Source organism: Prinia subflava, chromosome Z, assembly GCF_021018805.1.
Source record: "Prinia subflava isolate CZ2003 ecotype Zambia chromosome Z, Cam_Psub_1.2, whole genome shotgun sequence".
Lineage (NCBI taxonomy): Eukaryota > Metazoa > Chordata > Aves > Passeriformes > Cisticolidae > Prinia > Prinia subflava.
The window spans coordinates 9315792-9335333 of NC_086283.1; the positions used below are offsets into that span (position 1 = coordinate 9315792).

At 39.1% G+C, this 19542-nt stretch overlaps 1 protein-coding gene across 5 annotated transcripts in view; it reads right to left on the reverse strand.

Moving 5' to 3' along the window:
- NFKB1 (nuclear factor kappa B subunit 1) overlaps positions 1–19542 on the reverse strand; it is a 57742-nt gene that overhangs the window by 15455 nt on the left and 22745 nt on the right. For 3 of the 5 annotated variants that reach the window (XM_063422151.1, XM_063422149.1, XM_063422147.1), the window contains exons 6-14: positions 12779–12927; positions 11148–11311; positions 10222–10380; positions 8517–8621; positions 6535–6626; positions 5827–5965; positions 3239–3361; positions 2209–2298; positions 1189–1386 (exon numbers count right to left, since the gene is read on the reverse strand). In XM_063422151.1, the coding sequence (XP_063278221.1) occupies positions 1189–1386; positions 2209–2298; positions 3239–3361; positions 5827–5965; positions 6535–6626; positions 8517–8621; positions 10222–10380; positions 11148–11311; positions 12779–12927 (1219 nt within the window). The remainder of the gene's footprint in view (positions 1–1188; positions 1387–2208; positions 2299–3238; positions 3362–5826; positions 5966–6534; positions 6627–8516; positions 8622–10221; positions 10381–11147; positions 11312–12778; positions 12928–19542) is intronic. The other 2 variants (XM_063422150.1, XM_063422148.1) reach the window with 1 other exon arrangement.

Consider the following 19542-nt stretch of genomic DNA (forward strand, 5'->3'; position numbering starts at 1 on the left):
GTCTATCAACTGTTAAAAAAAACCAATCCAGGAAATGCACATCTTGCTGTCTAAGAAAGGGGGACTTGTAGTCTTTATGTATTTTAAAACTCTGCTGCTAAACCAGTTCTGTTGACTACCCATGTCTTCCTCCTCCTTTTGTTTTGTTGCCTGAAATATAAAGACAAAACCCCGTGCCAACAGTATTAAAATGGTAAGCTAAGAAAGCAGTTCTTTATTAGAAGTTTCCAGGTGTGTCCATAGTTATGGGCCATGGGCACACCCAGTAACAGATTTATATAATGTTTGTAAGTTTAACAAATTATCCTATCTAGCAAACATTGTCCAATTAGGAGAGCAGTTGGTTAAGTAATTTTTCCCCTGGTACTGCCCTATTGGAGTTGGGCCAGGGCTTCTTTGCCCCACTTCTTGTTACATCTTCCAAGATTCTGACTGGAAAACAAAATGTTCTTGTTGTAGGTCCTCTACTTGAAAATAAGACTAAACAGTATTTCAGAAGTGTGTTAGAAGGTTAGCTTCTTACTCTAAAACCTAAGAGAAAAGGTAGGAAAAATACCAGGAGCTGTATAACCACACATTAGTGGTCTACAAAGCTACAAATAAATGAAAAATACATAAAAAGCAAAAAAATTTAGGCATTAGTTTAATGTGTAACACTTTGCTACTGCAGTTATTTTACTGTGTATTTGCCAAATAGGAACAGTTACCTTTACATTTTAAATTCAAACCCATAATGCTACTTTGCATGCAATTAACAGCGTTGCAGGGAAGACCTACTGCAAGTCATACTAACATCCATTAACTCATCCACTAAAGTCTCTTAAATGTCAAAAGCCAAGTCAACTGCTGAGTTATCTTCCCTGTGACTTCACTGCTTGCAGCGCTCCTTCCTCACACAAGTTTATTCAAGGGCAGTGTTAGACATGCCCAGCAGGCAAAGCTGTCTCATCTCCTTGCAGGACAAGGAGAAGCTCAAGTGTCCAGTGGTAGTACAAAGGTGGAAGGTTATCTACAGAACTAGGTATGGGGGGGGACAGATCTTGGGGAATGGAATCCCTCCTGTTTCCTGTAGGAGGCATTACCATGTTCAGAAAACAGCAAGCAGACATTTTTGGAGTTTCCAAACCTCTAATGCTTGCTTTGTACTGCAGTTTGACTTACCCTAAATACATTTACTTGCTCACTTACCCTGCCACCTGCAATCTGCTTCGCTTACTTCAGTTTTACAAGAAGAAACAGAATCCTCCTTTTTCTCATTAACAGCAGATGTTCTGCACTCAGCTCTCTCCGCAGTTTCCACCTTCACATCACGTTTCATGTCCCATTCGTCACTTTGTTTATCACAGCTCTTTCTGCCTTGTTCAGCTGAGCAATTTGATAGATCTTCTAACAAAAAGTAGAATCATTAATGTCCAGTACTGTTGCTTTTTTAAATATAAATGTTAAAACTCAGCTAGACAAAACCAAACCACAAAAAATGAATACACAAATTTACTTTAATGTAAAACTTATCACTAAACTCATGGATCTTAATATTCCAGATGCCAACATGTATGGACAGACACACTGATGTGACTCGCTTTAAAGTGATGTTAATTTTTGACAGTCTCTGTTATATATTACCACAGATTTACCTCTCTTTTCATGGTACAAGAATGGTACAAGTCTGAAGTACTCACACAAAATCTAGCAGAATTACTCAGACAATTTTTTTTTCCTAAGAGCAAATTCATCCCCAAGACTCCAGAAATACCTATGGAGCAATCAACATGTACATCTGAAATTACCTTCCTATTTTAGGAAGCCAAGAGTGTCCTTATTATTAGCTCAAATCTTTTCCATTGATTTCTCTGGGCTACAGGATAGTACCAGACTGTGGCAGCAGAGGAAGATACATTTTCTGTGGTCTACTCTTTGGGTCATCTGTAATTAGCACATTCAAGCAAGCAAGAGAGCTGTTGCTTGGAAAAATACACTGAATGCAGAAGCTCATGGAGGGATTTTGGTGACTGCTTCTCAGGACTGCACAGTGAACTACACTTGGAGAGGAAAAAAGAGAAGGAGGGCAGTATAACCTGCCGGAGGTTTGAGAAGAGGCCCTCTCCAGCATGCTTAGCTAGACCTGCCTGGCACTTTGGCTCATACTGTAGAAGAAAATACAGGTCAAACTCAATTCAACTGTCAGAAGAAGGACATTTATGCTATTACCATGTTTCATGCCAGCACTGGACTTTGTTGTGCCAGGATGGAAATGCATCCCTCCAAATGCAGAGTACCCATATGAAGGAAAACTGAACCCTAAAGAAAGGAAAAAGATTAAGAATTAATACAATTACATCCTAAAACAAAGAGACCACCATCTAGAAGAACACTGAACCTAAAGAACTGAGTTTTTGTTTTCTGCATACCTTCTGCTTTATCCCAATCCATTAATTTTCCAGGCTAAAGGTGAACTCTACCCTACTCCTTCAAAAATCCAAAGAAATTCTAGGTGGTTGGCTAGTGACACTCTCTATCCCAACATCCATAACACCACACAAATGTTGTACCACTATGTCTTTCCTCTAAAAATTAACTGAGACATCACAAGCTACTTCTGTGCTTTTGAATCTCAGTGATTACAACACATTTGTATTCTGGTGTTATGCTATACGTGTGCTGCCAGAAACACATGTAGCAATTTGAAAACTGCTGCTCTAGTCCCTGCTCTAAAAAAAGGGTTGTGGTTCAGGTGACATTTGCTGACCTATAGGTTTTTAAATGCTCTGTTGCAAGAACCAAAGCAATGCTCTCATGATCCTGCATATCAGATATACCCTGACCTCCACAGATAGAGCACAGTAGAAAAATTTACTAAAGAGTATCTCCAGTTTTTAACAGTTCTTTGTACTAACAGGGCTAATTTACCAAATTCCGCTTGCAGTCTAAGAAACAATTCAGAACCTGTTTAATTTTAGACACCCAAAATGATAGTTAACTGAGCTGTCTCATTAATTTCAGCGCCTCCAAGGCTCTAGGAAACAACAAACCTTCCAAAGTGGGAAGGCAAATGGGATGATGAAACGTTTAGAATAAGGAAATGTTTGGTTAAATTGAGTAACAGTAGAATAAAGGCAACAGAGTCAGGTCTCATATGCCTAGGTGACAAAATCCTCTTTACGTTTTAAAAATCAGCATAAACATCTGTTCTGCTCTCAAAGTAGAACTCTTTTCCCTCTGCCCAAAACTGCTGCCTTACCAGAGCCAGCACCACCACCTGTCCCTCCATACATGCCACCACCTCCAGTGCCACTGCCTCCACCATAGCCGTCGGAGAAGTTGGGCATGAGCTTCTGTCGTTTCCTTTGCACTTCTTCTTTATCTGGGACAGAAGGAACAGAGAGAACAGGAAGTCAGTCCTGCTGGTTGTCAGGCACAGTGCAGGGTGTGCATACAGAAAGCATCACTAGAGTTACTACTTCATAAAGCAAAATGGAAACTGTGGTAGAAGAGTCAACTTTCCTCAAGCTCCAAATAGCAGAAAATCTTTGTATGTATCGGAGCAGAGAGAATTCCGGTGAGAAACAAGCCAGTGCCAAGTCCCCAGTCAGATCAGCAGCATCACTTCAGCCTGCTTGGTCTCTTCAGCTGCATCACTGCCTCGTGCTCAGTCCTCAGGGGACACATGCAGAGATGTCTTGGGGGTCTCAGAGCTTCCTTCAAAAGTGTCTTTAGACTTAGAGCCCTGGAGATCAGTGGTCCCAAAATTCTTCCATCTCTAAGCCAAGTCATGAATCAGCACAAGTGCTCCAAACCCTAAATCTATTGAAGAAAATTTGCCTTTGGGGGAGTATAAGCACAGGCTCTTCTTCCAAGCAAATCTATTTCAGAATTGGAGCCTTATCAGAGGATCACAAGGCACTTTTGAGTTTCAACAGTGCAGAGTACCTACAGTGCCCTTGAACTTTTGTTTACGGGATGGTGAGAAATGGTGAAAACCATGCTTGCTTGAAATGATTTACTTAAAATACCGCAACAGCCACTAGAACAAAGACAACTTATTTTCAGGCAGGAACGTACTACTGTCAAACTATGCTGAGTAGAAAGAGGAAAAAAAAAAAACCTCTAAACTTATTTTATAGTGTAAGTACAAAGTAAGACTTAGTCCCTCTGGAAAGCAAAACACAGAGATGTAAAAGGACTATCCCAATGAATGGGAAAAGTGAAAATGTCAGGACAAGAGCTACAAAAATAGGGATCCAAATATTACATAGGTTAAAACCCAGTAGAAACGTTGAGAAAAGAACAAAATATCATCTGTTTATTAAGCCATCTAGTAGTTCTTAATAGCATTATGACAAAAAGAAATATCATGCACAGGCACATCAGTCAGTGCCTCAGATGAGACAGCTGAATACATGAGACAGTACACTGACAAAGCCACATGCATTGTTTCCAGGTACACATGATGTGTAAGTATGCATGCACACATCAGCCATACTCACACTGATGAGGAGAGAAAACTCTAGAGAGCAATCTAGTCTGAGAAACACAAAAAAATCCACATACATGTGTCTAAGTTTGGGGAAACGTTTGCAACAAGAGAAAAATATAGTTCCTAAATGGTAATTTCATGATGAAGCTGTATAGGGGATCTGAAAATGCACATAACGTTGAATCAATTTTACTTGATTAAGAGGCACATAATAGAGATTTGCTTCAAATCTGGCGACTTTGCTCTGCAGCTGAACACTTAATATTTCCCTTAACACTTGTGCAAGAGGTTCCTGAAATCATTACCAAGAATAAATCCTCTGGCAACTCTGAAAGCTTTTGTGAATTCATGCTTTCTGCTATTTTATTCTAACAGTTGTGAAGTAGACTCACTTGGACCACCCCCACTCCCTACTTAGCTGTCCTGAGTCTCTCAACACTAATGCACATTTATTTGAGACACTTTGACAGGGAATTGATTTCAACATGGCTCTACCTTAGGCACAGACAGCAATAAAGATTAGAATTCAGTAGTGTAACCTGCAGGCAGGTAAACTGCTAAGCAGAAACATAATCTTAATACAATGAAACACCAGTTATGACTTGGGCATCAAGGCAATCCATATCATCAACATTATTGGTGTATAAAACCATAACTGCCAATGCCATTCTCATCAAACATTTCAAATGCAGACTTCAAAGGGCACAGATCTGCTGATTAAACTTCTTTTCACTAATAATTTAGGAAGCAGGTCCAATACCAACTATCCTACTTCTGTTAAGCAACTAAAATTTTAAAGAAGAGACTGACACAGCATTTTCCCTGCTCTCACAAGAAATGTCTTTGGCTGACTTAACTAGTACAGGCAATTGGAAAATTCAGAAACATCAGTGACACTAGCATGATGGTAAAAGTTGAGAACTGCAAAAGGAAAAAAAACAACCGCAAAATACCTTTTCCACCAGGCACCAACAGGTTTTGGTTTAGGGTTTCATCTGAAAGTACTAAAAGTAAAATCTCTTCAGGTATTACTTGTCAGAAACCCAGAGGAAGAGTGCCACCTACTGTATGGACAGGCATGTGTGCATATAGGGAATCTGCAAGGAACAAGTCTCACTCGGAAAATACGTATGGATTTACTGCCTACCAGTCCTACAACACCACCTACAAAACCAATTATAAACCTATCACACTGCATATTGACCCTGCCCAAAACAACGGCAAATATTTTTTTCTAAAAGTAACAGCTGAAACCAAAAATTCCTTACTCAACCAGTTCTATCTTATTAAAAACATTCCTAAGGACCCTGCAGTTTCCATTCGCAATCTATAAAACGGGTTTAATGAGTTACCTTTGATTTCCGGATAATAGAGAAAAGGCTTTGGCTCGCTTGTTTCTAGATCAGATTTCCTACGCAGTTGTACAAATACAGATGCTGGCTTTGTGATATTGACATCTCGGTACTTGGGTGTTTTGAACACAATAGCAAACTGTGAAGGAAACAAAGATAAGCATATCTATCACAGAGCATGGCTTTGGACAACTTGCACTATTTTGAAGGCTTTTGTTTAGGGCTTGGGAGGCCAAAGTTCAGAGCAAAGGGCTGTTACAACAGTAAACTTCCATTTTAGTTTTCAGTTTCACTTCTGAGGTTGACTCCTAAATCCTTCTGGGAAAGACAGAACTGTCACGCTAAGTGCCACCACATCCCATATGCCAGTACTTCACTGTTTGTCCCCAAATCCTTTAGCATCTCTTCTGTGGCTTTCTCAGTGTGTTCACGGCAGCCCGCAGAGCTGTTTATATATCCCATCCCAATTTACAGGGGTGCATGTTAAAGCAATGGGGCTTTCTCCTAATTTCCTTGCACTGTATTCCTAGTTACCTAACAGATGCCTTTACATCATTGTTAAGTTTTTATTATTATTAGGAAGCAACAAACCAAAGAGGAGGTCAGTCCAGGATACAGATACTTTTACGTAATTTATGAACTATAATATAATCCTAGATTACAGAGATGGGAGAATCATTAACAAAGGACAAATGTTCTGTTACTTACCTGTCTATGTACATCTGTAGGAGAAAAATCTCCAAAGCCTTCCCACATCCCACCATTCTCATCCTCTTCATAGAAACGTATTTGAATATCATCTGCAAAGAATTAAAGAAACACTCTGGGATGTTTATGCACTTGTTTAACCTTTGGCTATGGATATTTCAGATAAAAATCAACATAGTTTCTTTTGGGCTGGATGAAAATACTACACAATACATCAATTACCTTTATCTGTTTTATGAAAACAGCAGAAATAACTCATTTTCGACATCAAGTTTACATCAGTCTAATTCCTAATGACTTCACTAAAGTTGCTATTTACTGAGCTGTAAAAAGAGAACTAGATTCACATCACCTTCCTATTCTAGGGTTATAAAACATTCCAGAGGAGCCTTATTTGGAACAAACATGTATGGAGGGGAGAACTTGAAGCGTGAAATGTAGAAACCACCCTCTCTCCTCCAATAGTTTCAGTTCAATAAACTGTGGCAAAACCTGAAGTGCCACAGTTCAAGTTCCGCTTGCTGCTGGCAGAGTGCCAGGGTGGAGCTGCAGCTCAGAGATGTTGGGGGATGAGTGAGCAGTGTGTCAGCAGGGATCCTTCACCCTCCAAACAGCACAGGACAGAAACAGGGCATTTGCCTTCTGCTCCTCTAAACAAACTTTCTTTAATTCTCTTTGTATGTATTTATTTATGGGTTTAGGAAAAGCATCCCACTAGTAACTTCCTTTCACAGCACTACCAGTGAGAAAAAGCTAGAAAAAGCCTATTGTCTCTTAGGGCAACTGATGCAGGACAGGCTTCTGTAGCAGACAGCCTGCTTACCCTGGTCCCCCACCTGCTAGTCTCAAGACTGTAAACCACCACTTCCAGTCCTGCTGTCCTGCATGCTCAAGTTCCTCCAGGCAGGAGGTTTCTGAAGGCAGTGAGGTCAGGGGAAACCCCAGTCTGGCTGAGGGGAAACCCCACCTCAGGGCTTCCACTGAGTCAGACATTTATTTATTTATTTTGTGCGCAAGAGTTTTGTTTTATCTCAGTCCTCTGATGGCAGAGGGTAGATGCACTATTAAAGGAAAATAGTTCTTTCGAAGTCCCTAAAAGCCCCCAAAGCTTTCTATCTTCCCTAAGTGGTAGGAGGGCATTTACAAGAAAGAGAGATGGAAAAGGACAGCCCGCACCAACAGAAAATGTCACTGTTTTTAACAACATGTGCGGGGACTGATTCCAAACAGATGAGACCAGGGCACCCACTCTACCAAGTCATCTACACCAGGGTGTCCCAAGTACTGCCTGTAGCTGAAAAATACAAACAATCTTCCTCACTCCCATCTTTTTTCTTTTTACTTAGCCCAAATACAACCAAGCAAATTTAACTATTATCTTCCAATCTTCCAATAACAAAACCAAAGTATCCTAATCCACATTGGGGAATTTTCACACATTCAAAGCCATGAGCAGAGACTGAAAATGAACCTGTGAGAATTATCTGTTTACACTGAGTAACCTCTACCATAAGCACATTCATAAAAACAACATTATTAGCAGCAATGCTGAACACATTAAGCTCCCATCCACGGTTAACAGAGAATACTCATACTTACTCTTTACAATCAGGAACTTAACAATAAATCAGAAAAGTTAGAGTAATTCAGAACAGATGTTTCTTAATAGAGTCAATCATCACCCAGTACCCATCACCCCCCAAAATTCCAGAACATGGGAAAGGGCAGAAACTTGAATAAAGATGATCATATGGTTTCTGTGGAGGCAAGACAAGCTGAATTTGCTTTGCAATAGACTACTTTGATTTATTAAATCTCTGTACTGCTGCCTTGACTTCCAGAGAGGCTGCGTGCTTACAAATCCTGCTGTAATGTACTTACAAATGTACTGTCAGAGTGAGATAACACTAAGGACAGCACAGCAGGCTTTATGTGTACTCCAGATTAACACCCTGGTGTGCCCTACAATACTCATGACTTACCTTTCTGAACCTTGTCACAGAGCAGGTAAATCTCTTCCCCTCCTGTCACACACCCTGCTGTTCTGTCCATTCTTACAATTTTTAGGTTGGAGGCATTGGGAGCTTCTATTGAAAGGGAAGATAAAAAAAACCCTGCTTACTTATGTAACAGATTTTTACTTTAAAAAACACCAACTGAGCACAACACACAGAATTGCAATAGAAAGACAAGCTTCCAACACAACCTACCTGAATTTGTCTGTGTTTTTTTAAACATGAATAAATCAAGGCCTTTTCATACGAAAGACAATCTCAGATCTTCTAAGCTTTGACTGAACTGTCAGCTACAAAACAAGGTCCCAGCCATTGCAGCACAATTATTGCACTAGCAAGGTAACCCAGCTGTGAACTGCAGCCAGCACCCTGCACTAGTACTCATTTTATTACAACAGGGCTGTACAAGGGAATGTAATTTTCTCCTCTCTGCTTTCTGATAGAGTGACACCCTTGAGAGCTGTTTCCTGTTTCTCACCATCTACCATGTTTTGCTTTACACTGCGGCTTACTTGGAAGCATGCCAGTTTTTGGCCAGCGATAAAAAAGCCCATGTCCACACATCCTAGTGGAGGCATCAATAGCCAATTTCTTGCCCTCAAGACAGAACTATCATCTGATAAGTGAAAGCAGCTGTGACAGGCAAGTTATGCTTGTTCTATGAAGGCTTGAATGCTGCCAATGAAGGATTCAAAAAAAAACCCCAAACAAAACCCACGAAAAATCTGAAATTGGCAATCAAGAATTCACCTTGGGAGATCAGAAACTAGTAACTGACATCTGTGTAGCAACTTATAACACCAGAAACATGCATACAAGACATCCCCTTTGTTTTTCTCCTTAGTTTAGGACAAAATTCATGACTTCATTGCATTTCCCAACTAACAGCAAGGCACAGACTATAGTAGAACAGCTGCATTTAGTACTTTTTGACCTAGACTTTGTCCTTAAAAAGCAATAATATAGACATGACTGGTGCACAGAGGAAAAAAAAAAGGTACTTTTTCTGAGTCATTACAGAATGACTATCAAGAACATGGGAATCCACAGCCTCAGGAAGGAAAACTCAGGCAGCAGAGAGGGTTCAAGTAAGATGAGTCAGTATAATTTAACAGCATAGGGGAAAAAAAAGTGAAAAAAATCTTTAAAAAAAAAGACAAATAGAGGAATGATCTAAAAAATAGTGCCAGATATGAAGGAAATGGATTGAGAACCTTGGTTGTATTATCTTTTAAAATACGGACAAGCAGATGGTCTGCAAAATTCAAAGGTGTCAAATTCTCAACAAAGGTAGAAACAAAGTAATTTTTTTTCCTCACATCTCATGTAACAAATGCTTTGTCACAAAAAGGAACTGAAAAGTCCACAAAATCCAAGCCTTTCTTATGAATATAACATGAACTTACAAAATCCTCATAATAAAAGTGGCAGGATTAAACATGCTAACAGCAAAATAAAATCTTCCTCTATGGCTTACATCACCATCTATTAAAACCAGAATGATACTGTAGGTATTACTTGGACAGACATGGAGCTAATTATCCATGGGCTACTTACTTGTTATTCATCAAATACCAGGCAGGCAGGGCTAGATGAGTGTATGTACAGCCATTTCTGCGTGTACAAAAGCCTGCCCCTTATTAAAACAGTAATTAAAGCCAAATATACTTACTGCTGTCATATATTGCGTCTGATATAACGGGATCGAGCCTCCGTGTGAAGCTGCCGTTGCTGTCGGGAAGAAAGGCTGTGAACATGAGCCGCACCACGCTGAGATCCATTTCCTTGGTCTGCTGTATGGCTGCCTGGCGGATGATTTCTCGCTCCCGTTCTGGAATTGACAGACAGAGGAATTAACACAATGGGTAGGGCACCCTGAACAAAAGAGAGAAAACAAACAAACATCCAAAGGCATGGATAGTGAGGAAATGTCTTCTTTTACATTTAGCATCCATTGGGTTTTCCCTTTCTAAGCAGAGTGCGGCAGCTATTCAAATTATACTGCGTTCATCTTGCAGTTTGTGCATCGTGTCTTATTTAAGTTATATAATTAAAAGATAGAAAATTACTATTGTCTGCTCACAGTTTATAAAGGTTTTGAGAAGGATGAAGGCCACCCCTATGGACACCAGAATAGCTGGTGTTAAGAGTGATAAAAAGACAGCTGGCCCATCTATACAGTACTTGAAGGCAATGCAGACCACAGGATTTACAGTGATATGGATGAAATGCAGCTGAATGAAACAGTGTTCTTAAAAGGAGATCTCTAAGTTAATTAAGGATATCATGTCTTTCTGCAATAATGCAAAATTACTCTATTTAAGAGCTTATTAAACAGCATAAGAACAATGAAATACAGGTGCAGAGGTTGGTACAGGTAGCTGTGGAAGGAAGTTTCTCCATTCTCATGTATGCGTTGACAGCAGACTCCTTTCAGATTCCCTAAAACATGATAACATCGCACTACCTCTTAAAAGCACATGGACATTGGCTGTTGTCCTAGATAAGGTCTTTTCCTAGCTAGGAATCCATGTTTTCAGAAGCTCAGCCTGTTTTTAATAAAAGACTAATTAAAACCAGGCCATCATTTCCACATACCAGTTAGCTGCCTGTCTCCACATCCCTCTGCCTGCAGATAGCCAAGTTCCGGATGCACCAGGAGTCCCGGGTTGTACCCCTTCTTGCAAGCATCTATCATGCGTGTTTCCAGAGTTTCAAACACTTTCTTCTTGGTGACGTGAAGTATTCCAAGATTTGCAAACCTGCCAAATTTTGATGGGGGGAAGTATTTTCTTAATGCTTTAGGCCAGACGTGCAGCAGGCAGCCTTTCTCTTACCGGAGGCAGCTACAGAACCCAAGTCTACAGAAGGACTCTACAGGCTTACTTAGGCCCTATCAGCACTTGAAGCAATTTTCCATCAAGAAAAATTCAATCAATATCACAAAATATGTAAAATGTGCACTGTTATATGACAGTGATCATATGGGTGCACTTGCCTATGGCATAAGTAGTAATCTGTCAGGTTTCAGAACTTTGGAAAATCTGGTAGTCACACTTTGTTTGCTGCATCATTAATAGTCATTCTGAATGTCTGTTAAGCAGAGCAACTGCTCAGAGTAGGCTCCATCTGTTGAAAATGGTTTGGAGAGCAAGCTAAGAAGCTGAAAACAGTGCAACATTTTCCAAAGAAAATGTTTTAAGCAAGGCTCTTGTCATTCTGCAAGACGCTTTGGGTGTCTATTTGAATGAAAATTTCCATCATATAAGGTGCACTTTTGTAAAAATCTGCTGGCACATTTAAAAATCAATTAGATTTAGAAGTATGAAAACAAGACAATAACACCGTTTTCATGTGGGTCAGGTGAGGACAGGAAAGCTGGTTCTAAACATCTGATGAAAAACAAGACAGGTTAGAAAATGAGCCAAACTTTTCAAGATGAAAAGGAGCATTTGAAATAAAGCTATTTAAATTGTTGTGCGCGGTAAAGTCAGTGCACTGGGCTTGGACATCAAAAGTTACCGTTTAAAAGAATTTCTCTCTCCCAGCCTTCTCAGCTTTTTAAACTTCATCATCTTCACCCACAAAGACATTCTTGAGATCACAGAACTGAAACTCACAGCCAGCATGAAACCTGATCTAAGCCTCATAACATGGTTGGGAACTTCAGCTCCCTTTACCAATACAAACAATTATTCTTTCAAATTAAACAACAACAGGCCAACTATAATTTCACTACAAACTTCCCACTTTAAACTTTGAAAGTTTGACTTTTGCAGTATGTTCATGTTTATACCTGTACTGCATTAATTTCAAATTTACTAACCATATTTTCTTAATGCTTTTCATTACACTTCTATTGACAGGTTTCAATAAAAGTAAAATATTAATCAACGAGGTAACAAAATGGTAACACTAATTTTAGTCCCTTCTCTGATCAAAACTACTTGCAGTTTAAAGAATGGACTTTAAATTCGGACTGCACACCAAGAAATTAAAACTGGACAAATTCTACGTAAAAATTAGTTACTTAAATTTATTAAGCTTGCTTAGGGCAACTTCTACAAGGGTGAACAACAACCCCATTGAATTTTCTCTTTATGATACAAAAATGTCTGAGATCAGAGCGGGGAGATAAGTGCTGCCCCTTAGGAGTATTTCTGTATTGCTTTTTACAGTCTTGATGCTTCCCCCAGAGCTCAGGTTTCCAGAGGAGTCCCCAGACTTACCCTACGACCATGTCCTTGGGTCCTGCGCTGACCGTGCACACCCCGTCTTCGCAGAATTTACCCACCAAGCTGTGAGCGTGTAAGTGGACGTATTTCCCATTCGTTACTAACTGGACAATTACTTTTGCAGGTCCAACATAATTGCAGATCTGTAAGTAAGTATTAAAAATGTGGGATAGTTTGCTTACTATTTTTCAAATAGAACAAGTAATGATTCCAGGTGAGTATTTTCTGTCAGTTAAGTACAATCAAGTTTACACAGGAGAAATGTGTGTGCATTTCTTCATGAAACACAAATGGCAAACTAACTGTATCACTTTCTTTTGCAATTAAACTTGACATGCAAATGGCTGAAGTACTGTCCAAAAAAAGCTAAAGGAAAGCTTCATCTCTTTCTTAAAACATGAATCTCTGTTTCACATTCTGGCCATTTAGTCCACATTGCTCTCCTTAAGTTTTAAACAGCACACTGAATTCACAATAAATATTGTTATCCACTAAAAGAGAAAATGTATGTATTAAACTAAAAATGCTACATCGTTTTGCCCAATTTGGAAAGACTTTAAAAATTATTTTTAAACATTATGATTGTTATAAAATATTTTGGCCACATTTTCATGATTCTTCAGGTAGAGATTTTACAGTGAATAAATTCTATATGAGTAGGCATTTTGTTAGTTCAATATACTTCATCAACACATACTACCCAGTCCGGTAAATATCTCCCTTAAGTGTACACAAGGATATGCAATAAATTCCTACCTCAGATTTTGCTGAACTAGAACTATGATAAATTTTGTGCTTTCTTTCCTATACCCAATTCTGAAAGCCTACAAAGCATTTTTCCCCTTCTCACCGTTTCTAATCACCATACATTTTTAACAGCTTTCAATAAAAAACATGCCTCAAAAACACATCTAAAATTACTAATAACATACCATACTGGTAAGTTGTTTGCTTTACATATTTAGGACTTTCTCTCCTCCCTCCAAGGCAGTAATACTCCAAGGCAGTTATAGGTTATATACCACTTTCAAATTATTCTGAATATAAAATTACCCCACTTTTTAAAAAGCAAACATTACTTTCCTTTCCAATTCACTTAATTAACCCTTTTATCAATGCTGGGCTTTTTCTCCTTCTCCTCTAATTTTTCTTCTAATTTGCCTAGGGCCAAGTTCTTTGTATTACAGCTGCTTACAGATCTAATCAACCGAGGTATTAAAGGATCACGATATACATTAAAGTGATGAATCAGTGATGAACTGAATATTTAAGGTTATATTGTTGATAAAATGCTGATAGCGAGGGATTGCCTCGATTTCACCACATTACTGAGTCCTGCTAGCTTCCTTCACTCCTGTTAACCCCTTTCTTGAACCCATTCATCACAGCTGAAACACTTTGCATATCTACAATGCGTGCCCCTCATGCCTTCCTATTCACTACTGAAAGCAAAAAAAAATCCCAACTATAAAAAAGTTGTTCCAGGAGGTGCAGGTGTGCAAAAGCCCTCTTTACCCACTCCTGCTAGTTAACTGCAGTAATGTGCATTTTACAAGAGACAGTTTCTAAAACACAAGACATAGGGTGCTCATGCTTCCACATTGAAATCTGAATTGAAACAGTACAGAGATGCAGGATAATCACTGCTGGACTATTTCTGTCATTTACCAGCAGGGAGAAAATTCCTATCTACTTTTCACAAAGTCATCTGAAAATAAAAACACTGTGTCACCAACACTGCTACAATTAACTTTTCAAGAAGGTAGCTTTAAAAAAATTCTTTTCTTTCTACCCCTCACTCAATAAGCCTTTCCCTACTGTGAAGCTCCCAGCACATCTGTAGTGCCATATTCACTATGAATAACGTTTTAGTATCACATCAGGAAAGTTCAAGACAATCCTTCATCAGCTGTAGAAACCACAGTGAAACCGGAGGCAGGACTGCTGCATGTCAAGGACTTTCCAGCCTCTGAAAGCAGAACACAGAACTGCAGTGGTAACCAGATTGCAATCTGCCCCTGTTACTCAGCTCAGCATGATCTCTGCAGCCTCTCCCTCACAGGGGAAAAACAAAAGGGCTCTTAAAACGTAATACCTTATGAAGGTCATAAGGCAAGAAAGGACTATTTTTGTCATCCAGTCTGATGTCCTATGCTGCATAGGGGACAGAATGTCTCTGAACCATCTTCTACCTTTATTTCTTATAGACAGACTTTCCTACTTGATTTTGAGTCATTCAGGGTAACTTGGTGCCCAGGAAAATAGTCTGAGTGGTTAAATATCCTTACTAAGTACCATAAACTAATTCTGAAATAACTTTTCAATGTCCTTGAATCATGCCACAATTCAGAATAACTTTAAATTAATTCTGGCACTACGGTATAGAAGTAACTATCAGCTTTTGCACAGGAACTTAAACACTGTCAAAGGCCTGAAAAAGTAGAAGGTATGTTACAATGCTGAATAGGGATTATGGTTTTGACACAAAAACTGACTCAGCGTGAGGGGGAGATAGCATGTGGATGCTGTACAGCTCCCAATCAGAGCTGTGATCCAAAAAATAGCTAATGAACTTCAAATTAAAGGTGTGGGAAAGAAGAAAAGGAGTTCCTGGCCAGAGTATAGCTGTAGCACTTGATCATTCCCTGTACCTGAAGCTGCACTCAGTTGATATGATAAAGTTAAAAGGCTGCAGGCTTACGTTTATCTGCTCTTTCTGTTTGAGAGATTTGTCTGAAAGATTAAAAGGACCCTGTGAATTCGAAATTGAGTCAATTTCAAAACAAGAGTAGAAAGTTTTTTTTCAGTTACTTCATGTCCTCCTGCAAACCAGATCCCAGACAATTTTTATAGGTTCCAAAACTTTACAAAAACTTTATGAGAACATTTTCATACTTCAAAGATTTTTTTCCAGTTATTCTCACAAGCAAGAAATGAAACCAATTGGTCAACAACATGAGCAAATGATGGAAAAAGACCATTTCAAACCTACAAAACCAGCATTACAAAAGCACCTATTTCTCTTTCCAATCCCTTTGTTAGAGAAACTGCAGCCCCAGCCCTGCCTATCCTTCACAGTGTGACTATTGCTGTCCTCAATACACATGTACACTAAGTGTTCCAAAAATGAGGCATCTCTCACTCTTTATAAACAGCCTGTTTTTACAGAGCAGTATCTCTCTTTCTTCAGTTGCTAATTAAAGACAAAATATTTCCGATATGGTATGAATCATGTAGGCAACTGAATACTTACTTAATAGACTCAAGAAAAAGCAATGTAAAGTAATTTAAACCAATGGGAACTGAAGATCTGATCCTCTGACTGGGAGGTCACTCTAATGACAAAAATATGGAGCTAGGTGCTCTGCTTTACAAGCCCAGCTAAAGAGATTCAGTGCCTCCTATTCAGCCAAATCAGCCTTGCCAGTAAAAAGCTCAAATCTCACTGAATTTATCTTTGACTGACTTTGATTCAGCACAGATTTTTAAGAGGGGTAGAGATTTATACCAAAAAGTCTGCTTATTCCTGTCTCATGTTTATTCCTTAATTCAGTTGTTTGCTGGCTGCAAGTTAAAAAATCACCTATCTGTATCACTTTACATTTAATTCCTATTGGGGGAGGGGGGAGCAAATAAATATGCTCCTTTTGTCACCAAGGCTCACCAGCAAAGTAACTTGACTAACTTTCCATAAATTCTCCTCCTGAGCTTGAAGCAAACGTGCCAAAATCCCTGATTTCAAGAACAACTCTTGTCTCCAAACCGAGGTATAATTTGGGATAGCCCCAGGACATGACTGGCTGGGCAGTTCTGTCGGTGTGCCTGGGTTCAGAGCTGCCTAACTGGTGTGCAGCTTCAATTCCCAAGCCAAAGTGCTCCATGCCCAAACTCTTGTGCAGAGAGATGGTGCTCTTCAGCTAGGGCACACCTCTGAACTCCGGGCTGGAGCTCATTTACATCCAGCTCACAAAGAACACTGAACTGGAGACTGCAGCCACCCACATAGGTTTGCCCCCGAGGAGATGAAAATTGCGGACATTTCCTTCACTCCACTGTTTTCAGCAAGTTCTTGTCACACCTAAAACTGGATCAAGCACTTCAGTGTAAAACATGGATCTGCCCACACTAACAGCAGTATGTAAGATCTTGACACACATGATAAATATGTAAGGCCAGTGGAAATTTTCTGTGAGTTTTCTCACATTTGTGCAAATATATAAAAACCAAGCAACTATAAATAAAAAAATTAGATAGTTAAGTATGCTGGTGATAATATTAGACTTTGCTGTTTTATCCTTTCTTTTTATACTACTGCCTGATTTTTCCCCTGGACAAGAAAGTAGTAATGAATACGCAGTTCAGCAGCTTTGATTTCAACTGTTCTAGACAGTAAAATTTTCCAGTGTTGTGTTACTTACACTAAGTGGATGAAAATGAAATTTAAATGAAGAATTTTAGGTTGCAATCATAACTTCAACATAACTTCACTGTAACATATTTATTATCTTCTTTTACAACTTTTACAACTTCTCTCTCTCCATAATGACATACAAAGTCATATACAATCCTCTGAATATGCAAGATGTTTTCTACATATTAGGATTACTGTTAGCAAAGGCAGGGCTAAACAAAGGAACATAATTCCATAAGTCATTAAGATAATAAAATTTTTGATATCATAGAAAAATATACACTGTTATCTAGACTCCATTAGTCAGGACTGTTCCATTAAACAAGAGGTTTTACATCAATTCCACCTTGCTGACCAGTGCAGATTTGTTTCAAGTGTAAAGACTGGCACTGCAGAACTGCTACATTAACTCCTGACCTACACCGTCTACTAATACACTACACAGGAAGAGGTTAAACATGTAATTAAATACAGAAACATCTTGCTTAGAGACATAGCAAGGTCTTCAACACTCCAGCCTTTATGTGAGAGATATGTCTTGATATGTTCCAGGTTAGTCACAAGTCAGTGACAGTGCAAGGAGGGAAAAAAAAAAAAAGGGTGAAATCCAACAGTCCACATTATGCAAGAGGCCACATCCCATAAATGTGTTTTCTTTTGATCTCCAATCCATAATCCTATGAAAAAAGAATAGGAAGACTGCAATGGCTTTTTGTGCACTGAGGATGTGTATTTTCAGGACATCCCATGGTAGCTAGTAAATTTTGAGAGAGCACCAAGCACCAAGCAGATCCCAATGTCAGCTGCACTGATCATACCAAGACCAAGGGTTTAAAGTTCTGTCACAAAACCTCAGTTTTTTACAGTACAGCCAAAACTTATGGTACTGTCCTTTCACTGCACTGTGATCAACTAATGTAGGTTTTATAGTGAAAACACTGGCACAAGAGTAAAAAAAAAAAAAAAAAAAACCAGCAAAAAAACCCCCCCAAAAACCACCAAAAAAACCAAACCAAAACCAGACAAAAACCCCAACAAAAATCAAACAACAAAAAAAACCCCAACACAACAAAAGAATTGCAATTTTCAATTGTGCTCCTCTCAGTTACAACAAAAGTGAGCACATTCTGACAAAACACAGAAAAGACTTACAGGAAAAGTTGTGAAACACTTCTGTCTTTACTGGCACCACTTGAATCAAAAACAGGCACTAACAAGCAATGGCCTTGAGGAATTTACTTGTGTTCCCTTGCCAGCCTCTCCCAGCAGGTGTTGCCATGTGGGGATTTGTACTAGGAAAAAAACCCCAGATGCACACAGTAGGATGGGAGGGAAGGCATGTACGTGTGTAAGCTCCAGATAAAATTAAAAAGTGATGATCAACGAAATTAGAAGGTCTGATGGAAAGCCACAGAACATTCTGCTTTCTAGTTTACTGAAGGAGAAATTCCATTTCCTGTGTAACTCCTCGTCCTGCTGTTATGTGACCTACCACACCTTTGGAAAGTATCACTTTTATTATTATCATTACAGATCAGATTGGAATCTAAAGATCTGGCTCAACAGAAGTAAATGATTTTATATCTGAACATAGCAGTGAAATTTCATTCATTGGTTCATCATTACTGTCAAAATAGGAAAGAGAAAAGCAAGTAGATCATCTGCCTGGGCTAGTTATTTTTCCTAAGAGTTTTGCAAGGCTATATGAAATCAGCTTTCCTGGCTTCTTCTCAGTTCACAGGACTAACAGCCTAGGATACCTCAGCCAGTACTGATTATTTTCCATTATGCTTATACTGATTCACTAGGAGATGCAACTGTTCAGACTCCAGCCTTTCCCAAGAACTGTGGACAAACTACACACACACTGAGGAGAAGGACCAGGAGTGACACACAACAAGGCAGAGGTTCATTGCTTGCCACTCTTCCCTCCCCTTTTTTCTCCATAAAGGAGTAAGAGAGCACCGCAATTAGAATACATTAAGAAATAACACCGATTAGAATACATTAACCCTGCTCCTCATGAGAATTTGCAGTGAAACAGTTCAAAGATGTAATGGAATAACAAGACCAAAGCTTGCATTTAAGTTAAAAAGAATACTGAAAAGACACAGTGCAGCTCTTCCAGACTTCCACGGAAAAAAAACCTGCAGTAAGAACCATAGGCAAAGACAGTTCTCCAATCCCAGAATGATTAATCACTTTTCTAATCTTCATATTGTGCCTCAACGGAACATTTCTTTGATTAACATATTTGATTTTTTTCAAGGGGGGAAAAAAACCCACAAAAATGTTCAGTGAGCACCTGAATATAACACTGCTCTTATTAAAATGAGAAGCTGTAAGT